At 36.8% G+C, this 10059-nt stretch overlaps 2 protein-coding genes across 2 annotated transcripts in view; one reads left to right on the top strand and one right to left on the bottom strand.

The window, feature by feature from the left end:
- Nucleotides 1–359: 359 nt before the first annotated feature.
- LOC147070179 (ankyrin repeat domain-containing protein 27-like) lies at nucleotides 360–4071 on the bottom strand. The gene has a single exon (XM_085949654.1). The coding sequence runs from the start codon at nucleotides 3893–3895 to the stop codon at nucleotides 1013–1015; it is 2883 nt and encodes a 960-aa protein (XP_085805780.1). The 5' UTR covers nucleotides 3896–4071; the 3' UTR covers nucleotides 360–1012.
- Nucleotides 4072–4319: 248 nt separating this feature from the next.
- Nucleotides 4320–10059, top strand: part of Wdr81 (WD repeat domain 81) — a 28297-nt gene continuing 22557 nt past the window's right edge. The window contains exons 1-3 of the mRNA XM_085950016.1: nucleotides 4320–4606; nucleotides 5423–6350; nucleotides 7038–7221. Of these exons, the coding sequence (XP_085806142.1) occupies nucleotides 4397–4606; nucleotides 5423–6350; nucleotides 7038–7221 (1322 nt within the window). The 5' untranslated portion in view covers nucleotides 4320–4396. The remainder of the gene's footprint in view (nucleotides 4607–5422; nucleotides 6351–7037; nucleotides 7222–10059) is intronic.

Here is a 10059-nt window from a genome sequence, read left to right as displayed (position 1 = left end):
TGGTTAGTTTGTAAAAATTCAATAAAACCCTGCCTAAACCAATCATAATAGACAATACATTCCCAAACTTTTTCGAGTCGTGACCCCATTTTATAGAAGCCAAGTGACCCGCGATCCTGATAAATTGTAAAAAGCTTTTTTAATGGGATAAAGAAAACTTTTAAAATAAACCAATGCAGATGGAGAATTAGTGTAAAATTAGTGTCTCGGTCAATTTTCAGCATATAATCCTTGAAATAAAATATGTCATAGTTGTGAATAAGAGAAATACTTCCTCAACACTAACTCAAAATGTCAATTTTGTCATAATAATAGGGGTGCGACTTGGTTCAAAACCAATATTTTTTATGTTTATAGTATCAGTCGGCAACCCCACAGAAAACCCTTGACACCTCCACTTGGCGTCCGACCCATAGGTTGGGAATCCGTGTAATAGACATTATATAAAAAATATTTTTCAATCAATAATTATGGTTTGGTAAGCAGGGTTTAATTCATTTTTAAAAACTAACAACATCTCTAAATTGTAGTCTTACTTCAATGAAAACAAATATGTATGACTGACAAAGTTTAATGTGCACTATTTATGGCGAAACTTAACAGCCTACCTCCATCCTTCGCCACTGCTGTATATTATAATACTTATTGTTTAATAACAATAAAGCATTTCAATAGTACATCCTTAATTCATATCGTTATTCAATTATGTGGAGTAAGTATTATATTATTTGTGTTTTATTTTTTTAATTAATACACTATCTTTCCACTAAGAATATACCATTAAAGTGTGCTACATTTATGTGATTACATTTAATGTACTAATTTATTTGCACTTACGATTTATTACAGACTAAAACACTATAAATAAAACTGACCTACAAAAAATGGCACTTAATATTTTCGATATGCGATAAAACGTGTTTGTTTTTTTATAGAGTATTAAACTTTACTTTTGAAAGGAGAAAGATATCTTATAGAAAATTCTCATTAATTTGAAATGGGACGGAAGATACTAGCTACTTGACAATTTATTCTTTTCACTTTCTAGAAAAGTTATAATCGACAAAAAAACACGGTGCTTAGCCTCATCCAAAGGAGTTTTCCCAAGAATGTTTCTAGCGCTTACGCAGGAACCGTTTTCGACCGTAAATTTTACAATATCAAGGCTGCCGGCAATACAAGCCAGATGCAAGACCGTATTTCCGAAAGAATCTTTAGCGGCTAAGTCAGCGCCGTATTTAACGAGCATACTGACTATAGAAAACCTACTCTCCTGCGCAGCCAGATGTGCGGCGGTCCAGCCGTTTTTGTTTTGAATATTGACACTGGCTCCGTTCTCTAATAATACTTGACATATTTCTAATCTGCCACATCGGGCGGCGACGTGAAGAGCGGTATTCCCTTGCGTATCGCGCATACTTAAATTGATGCTATTTGCTGAAGAGGAGTTCTTGGACTCGCTGCATTTCTGACAGGAACACAGAGGATGACACGAGTTCGAAGACACTGCAGGAGATTTCTCTTCTCTTTCAGACTTCATATTTACGTCCAATTGCAGGTAAAAGTAGGCCAGCTTTGTATCACCGTAAGTAATCGCCCGAAAGAGTCTCTCTACCTGACGAATAGTGCCGATGGAAAGTGCTTTTCCGCTTTCCACAGGAGCAGAAATACTTCTACTAATATCACAATTTTTACTTTGATCTTTAAATAAAATATTGCTTTCCTCTAATGAATCGAGTTCTATTGCGACTTTACCAAAACTTATCATACCGGATTCTGCTATACTGGGTCGTGGAATCATCACAAAATTTTCCATATTACTGGCCGAGTAAGAAATGAACAGTTGTGATATTAATCGACTGTGTGCCACGTCGATTGGGGACTTCCCTTTGTTATTCTTTATCGAAGGGTCCGCACTGTATTGCAGCAGAAGTTTTACTATGGATTCGTAGCCCCACTTGGAAGCCAAATGTAAGGGTGTATCTCCGTTGTCATTTCTGCAGTTGATGATCAGATCCGTCGAGCAGTTCTCACTGAAGTAAATCAAGGCTTTGACGCAGGAATTGTGGCCGTTGTTGCAAGCCAGGTGCAGCGCGGTGTTTTTGTCCATGTTTTGTCTGTTGATATGAGCTCCGGCGTGTAAAACGAGAAGCAGAGCATTCTGATGTCCCCTGGAGGCCGAATAATGCAGCGGAATGGATCCGTTGAAGTCGGCGGCGTTCGCTTGCGCCCCCATCTCCAGCAGTAATTCGACAATCTGAGGCTTACCATATATGCAAGCGATGTGTAGTACCGTAAAGCCGTGCCCGTCACACGACAGAACAGTCGGAGTCGTTTGCAATAGCGTTTTGGACAGAACACGACAACACTTTTGACACGTACAGAGTGGGTGACAGAGCTCAGGAAGTGTTTCCGTATCGTCATCGTTGAGTAGTTCTTCTATTGAAACATTTTTATTTGACCGTAAGTTGGCTGAGTTTGTACTGTCATCGGAAGAAGTCAAATCTTGACTGATTCGCTTCTTTGTGAATAGTTTACCGTTCTTTTCCAAAATTTCTTTCACTTTATCCAAATTGTTTAGTTTAACTTGCTCAAATAGATAATCAATGCTTTCCGTGTCACCACTCGGTACAAAAAAACGATCGCAGGCTACGTTTCGATCTGTAAGCATTTGAAAGTTGTCATTGGCGTAGTCGTCTTCCAGAGAAAATTCTGATTCCGGCAAACTGGATCCGGTCAACATTCCGCTTTGGATGTGTTCAATTACAGCTTCCATCGTAGAAATAAAAAAGCTGACTTCGTCACCTTGAAAGTACGACCGAACGCTAAATCGAAAGTGCTTTATGAAATTCAAATTTGCAATCCAATTCGGTAAACCGGATTTAATAACTAAAAATATTAAAATCGGTAACAAATCATCAGTCGTGATGTAAGTCTGTCCCGCTTGACCGGGAGCCGGGGTCGTTTCGGACTTATTGATCGCGGCTATTGTACTTTTTATGCAGTTCACTTTTTCTAAAACCGTACTGAAGCTGTGAATTCTAGACAAATTTCTTTTGGCGGCGGGGATACAGTTATTAAAATGATTCTTGACATCCAAATCTCTTAGTTGAATCTCGGCCAGATTCCTGATGATTTTATTTAAGCTGGCGTCTTCATATGCTGTACAGACTCCTATGGCATCAAAAATCTCCGAATAAATTCCATGATGCATATATGTTTCGACTCCCAACTTTACGTTATCCATAACATTTTTATTTACTCTAGAATTCTCTTTTAGACGCTTATTTTTAAAAGCGATCTGTAAACAATTAGTGTACAGATTTCCGACGGAATCTTTTATTTCGTTTAGCGAAGAATGACTCTTTTTTATAAACACAGCTTTGAAATTTCGAATAGCATTGTCCATATTTTCGAGAACATCTTTTCCTGAGCTCTCTGTCCATAGAAATTCTATACAATCCCTTAACGTGGATAAGACACTGTAATTGGATACGCAGTTCCCTTTGGATTGAAAAGACGGCTCAAGCGGTGATTCTATGCACCAAATTTTGTATTTCAAGTTATCATCAGTGTAGAAGGTCTCTTCGAATAAGATGTGTATTTCCAGGGGCGGTCCTGCACTATGCTGTTCGACGGATATGACTTTGTTTATAACTCGGACAGGTTTCTCTGTCAGAGTCATGAAGTGTGTTATTGGCAATTCTTCATTGCACACAAGAATATGTCCGAGGAAGTCTTTTACTGTAAACAATTGAGTTGCAAATGATCCTATTCTCGGCACGCACAGAGTCCAGCCGTTTGCAATACATTGTTCTAAAATATCACTGTTTTCGTTTCGTAATTCTTTATAAAAAGGATTTTGATAGAGGTCTTCATCGTATCCTGCATCCATAGTCCCTTATTTTTTTTATAGGTACCATCAATTTTAATACTTGTCTGTGTTGCAGGATTGTATTTTAAGAAAAAGAAAATGAAGTATCGTTTTTGAATAATACACAACACTGATATTCATTGTTTATATTGTGTTAAGCGATTAAAACATTACCGAAATTCTGTCAAAACCATAGACTAATATACTAATGTCAGTAATATCAAAACACTAGAAGCATGACAGGAAGAAAATATTGCCACCCTTAAGTTGATGGTATTCCTCACTAAGTAATTAAAAATATATAGAATTTATTTTTAATAAAATAGTGATAATAAATATCATTTTAAAATGTTAACTATAAATATTGATAAAAGTTAGCCACAATACCAATATAAACTACAGAGTAAAATAAATATAAATAATATAATATTTTTGGAACGCTTCTAGTCTATGCGTGAGTGACATTTCTGTCAAATGTAAATTGAATCGTCATATTTCAAAAGGCTTAAATTGTATTATTATATGGATAACATAGTGAAAGAATTAGGTATATGTGAAAAGAATGTCAAGAAGTCGCCGAAAAATGACACTTTTACCGCCGTAGTTCAATATTCTTGGTTGAAACTGTTAATAAAATGTAGGAAACTAGACTATAATCAAAGCACTGTTTATGAAGGGACATGGGACACTGGAGAGACTCTCAATCCGCTATGGACCAAAATTATTATTCGGGTACATATATTTATATAAATAACATATTTAAACATAATACGTCTTAAGAAATTTGTATAGAATATTTTTCCATATTATGCCCTCATTATTTTTCAATACACAACAATAATGTTTTCTTTACAATTTCCTGTCTGTAAACAAACATTTGGGTAACGAAACAGTACTCCATATCGTTTTTGGACTCTATTGTACAACGGATGGCTTATCTGACACTCAACTATCCATCGCTTTGCCCAATAAAAACTATCAACATCCACTTTATGACACAGTGTTATGTTATTATGTCAGATTTATTTAGTGTACACAATTTATGTCTGAATCCACCTTTCTCCCAAAAGCAAATACAATAACAACCAACCGACCGTAAAAGTTTCAAGCAATATTAAGTAATAGCGCCTGTACACGTGCATGGATTTACTTGAAACAATAGTGTGTATTTTAAACTATCGCGATAATAACTGTTTACATGTAAAAGTGCTGACTGTCCCGCCAATCTCATTCTTCAAGAGTAAGCAAGACGCGATGTTGTCACTGTATGGTACCATTCGACAGCTCGTGAAAATCGGTTAACCTCTGCACGGTGTAATTTGTTTTTTCCGGTAGGTTCACCACTATCGTTCTACTGCTCAGATGCAGATATCGAACAAATCCAACTGTCACGTGAAAATTCAGAAGCTTCTGAACTTTTTTGATTCATGGATGCAATCTTGCAACGATAATACATGTTTACACGTGCATTTTCTTGTTATGACCGCAATAATATGTGCTGTAAATGGGGTATAATAATGGTATGTAATTATGATTGTCATTTTTCAGGTATTTCCGAAGAGAACCGATAAAGTGTTACCTCTTCCGCGATCTAAGATAGTGAACGGAAAGCCGGAGACTCCCTTGTCGCTCTCGCAATTATTCTCTTACGTCTCGCAAACAAATCACAGAAACCTGTGGAAGGAGTCTTACAAAAAACATTCTGTCCAACACAATTCACATTCCACTAAAGAACAACAGACGGTTAACGTCTTAGAATATAGCAATATACTAAATGAAGTTATTCTTAGATTATACGGATGCAATATAGTTAAGATTAAGGTCGATCCCTCCAATCCTGAGGTTCAAACCTCCGAGATAATGTTCGCCAAACATGCTTCGAAGGCGTATGATACTCAATCCAATATTTTACCCGTACTATGCGCTGTGGATATGGAGAAATCTTTATACCTCATACATCACTCGCACTACGATTATAATTTACTTGATTGTATTATATTCAGTCCAGCGCTCTTGGAGCAAACCTACGCGAGGAGTCTGTTTATTATATATCAGCTATTGCAGGCTATGAAATCCTTGTACAGCCGAGGTTTAAATTTTGGCGAAATAAAACTCGATGACATTTATATGAATGAAAACCTTTGGATACAAATTTCGCCTAATATTACGTCGAATATCAACCTGGTTAGCTCTGAAAATATAAGCGAACAGAGTAAATTAAAGGCGTCAACGTCGAATAATGATCATTTCGCGCTGAATTCGAAAGCCAGTAAGTCGTGTCAGAATGCTCAGATTAGAAAGACGCTCAGTAGAGATATTCTGTTGAATCTTGAGAAGATTTGCGACTTGTGGGTGAAGGGTTGCATGTCGAACCTGGATTATTTGGTTCACTTGAATGTGCTGGCGGGAAGGCGGTCGGGAGACCCGACTGCTCACCATGTGTTGCCTTGGGTTACAGACTTTTCATCCAGATGTGGTAAGTGAATGAAAATATTACAATGAGATTGAAATTCTTTTAATAATGTAACGATAATAATTAGATAAATTGGAGCACCTTAGAAATACACATATTAGAAATAATCACCAGGCGTAGCTGCCATGATTTTGTGTGGCATGGTGTTCATGTTTCGTGTGTCGTTGACCAGCTCCTGCACACATATTTGAGAACAATACCTCATTTACATTGAATCTGGAGAACAGTTAGGTATGTAAAATTTGTAGATGCATATATAACTTTGAAGTCAATTTACTTACTCAAATTGGTCACCAGCAGTGGCGGCTGCTCTAATACCATTCATGTGCACTGCACTCCTCGCAATTTTATAATATAAAACAATACTTATAGGTATTTGATATTCATAACTCACTTGTATGTATGCGAGTATGTCAAATCCTATGTGTCACTTTAGTTCTGTGTCATTATAATGTGGATTTTTCTTTTAAATACAGGGGTTTTGCGTGCTTGACCAATCTAAAGAATTTTGAAAAACACCAGTTACTGGTCATCAACGCTTTTCAAAATCTCGATTATATAATTTTTTTTTCTACAATGCCTTTTTTTATTTTCTATTGACGGAAGGCGGCCGTGCACAAATCGCAGCTGCATATACATGACGGGTAGAGATGGGGTAACTCAAATCGTGGTATTTTTTTTATATTTCAGGAAAGCAGTGGCGTGATCTTACCAAATCTAAATATCGCCTTACAAAAGGCGATCGGCAGCTTGACATGACGTATGACAGCATAGGCAAGGATTATCACGGAGCTCACGCCAGTCCACACCAGATTCCTCATCACGTCTCAGACATCCTATCTGACATTACCTATTATGTCTACACTGCCCGAAGGTAAGACTGTTGTCATTAAGAAGACTATTAAGTGAACTCCTTTTAGTGAATGTTTCAGTTATATCTCTATAGTGATTCCTATATTAAATTTCATTGTTTGCATAGTTGAAACTATTGAGAGACCCAGAGCGTCCACTCCATCGGACCAAGCTTTCCAATGTGCTTTTCCAAATTATCTTTTTCCTTTCTGGCTAACTGACCAAAGAACTGCAGATCTCTCTGTCAGACATATTTCAGAGAGCCGGTCCTCATTGTTATTCTCACATCTTTATTTATGCTAATTATATAAATATACTACGAGGGTGGGTCAATAAGTCCTTAGAAAAGCCGACAGGTGGTGCGACTAGTACTGTAAGCGGTTTGTTTTCATGCAGCGGCACTACCGATTCAGTATGCTGCGAAGTTTCAATCAGATTGGTCGGGTTGTTGTGTGTTTCTCGTACATTTAAAAAAAAAATTTGCTTGTGGAAAATGGAAAAATGGAAAATGGAGAAAATTGAGTTTAGAGCTGTTATTAAACATTTTAATATAAAAGGGTTAACAGCAAAGGAAATAAAAAATGAGTTGGATTTAGTTCACGGCATATCTGCTCCTTCACTTGTAACTATTTATAACTGGTTAAATGAATTTAAACGTGGTCGTACATCAACAAAGGATGAACCACGCTCAGGACGTCCTGTAGAGGTGACTACACCAGAAATGATCAATAAAATCCACGATATGGTGTTAAGTGACCGAAGATTAAAGTTGAGTGAGATAATTGAGGTTACAGGGATCTCAAAAGGTAGCGTCATTTCTATTTTACATGACAAATTGGGCATGAAAAATATTTCTGCAAGATGGGTGCCGCGTTTGCTCACAGTCGACAATAAACACAATAGGTTGGTGGCCTCTAAAGCCCTGTTGTCGCTCATGCAACGCAATCCGGATGAATTTTTTCGTCGCTTTGTGACTGTAGATGAAACATGGATACACCACTATACTCCCGAGACGAAAGAACAGTCAAAGCAGTGGATTGCGAAGGCAAACCATGACCAAAGAAGGCGAAAACCGTAAAATCAGCTGGTAAGGTTATGGCTACTGTATTTTGGGATGCACGTGAAATTATTTTCGTTGACTATTTGGAAAAAGGAAAAACAATAACAGGGGATTATTATGCATCTTTATTGGACCAGCTAAAAAACAAAATTGAAGAAAAACGGCCTCATTTAAACAGGAAAAAAATCCTCTTTCATCAGGACAATGCCCGTGTTCACACATGTTTACGATCAATGGCTAAAATTGAAGAATTGAAGTTCGAATTGGTCGACCACCCACCGTATTCGCCAGATTTAGCCCCCAGTGACTTTTTCCTTTTCCCAAACTTAAAAAAATGGCTAAGTGGACAACGTTTTTTTTCAAATGAAGAAGTCATCGATCGGACAAATGCTTATTTTGAGGACCTTCCGAAAACTTATTTTTCTGACGGTTTAAAAAAAATTGAGAAACGTCTTACCAAGTGTATTGAGCTCCAAGAAGATTATGTTGAGAAATAAAAAAAAAATACAAAAATAAAAACTGTTTTAATGCTTTTTTCTAAGGAATTATTGACCCACCCTCGTATCATAATCATAGTTGGACAAATCGTTGGACAAATTTAGTCATCCAGTGGTACCCAAGAGGTACAAAACGTCCGCAAGGTAGACCTAGAGGTCGCTGAATCGATGAAATGATAAAGTTCAGCGGAAGTACGTGGCAACGCAACGCACAGGACCGAGAGAAGTGGAAACAGCTTGAAGAGGCCTTCATCCAGCAGTGGATAGATTCAGGCTGATGATGATGATGATGATGAATTAATGACTATAAAAATACTTTTGCATATTATACAATATGTAATATGTATATCCTACAGTCAAAACAATACCTTCACCAGTAAAAAGATTAGCGAATCAGTCAATGTAACGAAGTTAACCTCTGAGCTACCAATTCAAGTACCTAACTACGTTTTTTTCTGTCAGATGATGATGACTATCATAAATCGTCCGATGTTCGAATTTAGAATTAAGCTCGCCATGGTATAAAAATAATTGAATGATAATATGTCAAATCTTAGCATGTGGCACCCTCATTCAGCGGACAACTTATACTGGTGAATCTATAGTAGTCAATGACGTTAATATGGACGAAGCATCTGGAAAAAATAATGACATTCACTTTTTTGTCGGGTCTGTCGAATGGCATAATCTGTTCTAACGCCATTACAATAAAGGTGATATTGCTATAAATTCTCGATGCTTTTTGTCGGGTCTGCCGAATGGTTCGGTTCGAACGGGTTCCCTCAAATGAACATTGACACTAGAAACACTGTTCTAACGCCATTACAATAAAGGTGATATTGCTATAAATTCCCGATGCGTAATATCGCATGATGAAAATTGCGTGATGTCTACCTATACATGTGCGAATGTCGCTATGCGCGAATTTACTTGCTAGCTACTGTATTGAGTGCGTTGCCCATTAATAATGTCATTGATAGTAGTAGACACAAAGGTGTATGATTGTAGTATATCGTCGTTAAGATACGAAAACCTCGAAAACAAAATGTTCAGGAGGATGAAAAAACAGTTTTACTCAAAATTTTCTTTAAGAACTTGATCAAAGTTATTTTAGAAGATGATTAATTAATCAAGTGGGTCATTTTGTACAGTTTGGATTTGGTTTGTGGCTTATAGATTTGGCAGTATTTAACTTAGAAAATGAGTTACGAGTTTTTGTTATTCCAATGTAACATTTTTATTGAGTTACGAGGTTTCAATGTTTATAATATATAATAGTTATATTTTATTATCTTTGAAAAGA

The sequence above is a fragment of the Rhyacophila brunnea genome, unplaced genomic scaffold (assembly GCF_057557595.1).
Source record: "Rhyacophila brunnea isolate RB1 unplaced genomic scaffold, BYU_Rbru_1.0 scaffold_22, whole genome shotgun sequence".
In the NCBI taxonomy this organism is placed as follows: domain Eukaryota; kingdom Metazoa; phylum Arthropoda; class Insecta; order Trichoptera; family Rhyacophilidae; genus Rhyacophila; species Rhyacophila brunnea.
This window is presented reverse-complemented; position numbering and strand designations above follow the sequence as displayed.

What these genes read in the sequence shown, in the direction of transcription:
- LOC147070179 (XM_085949654.1), bottom strand. Translation starts at nt 3,895, where the DNA reads ATGGATGCAGGATACGATGAAGACCTCTATCAAAATCCTTTTTATAAA.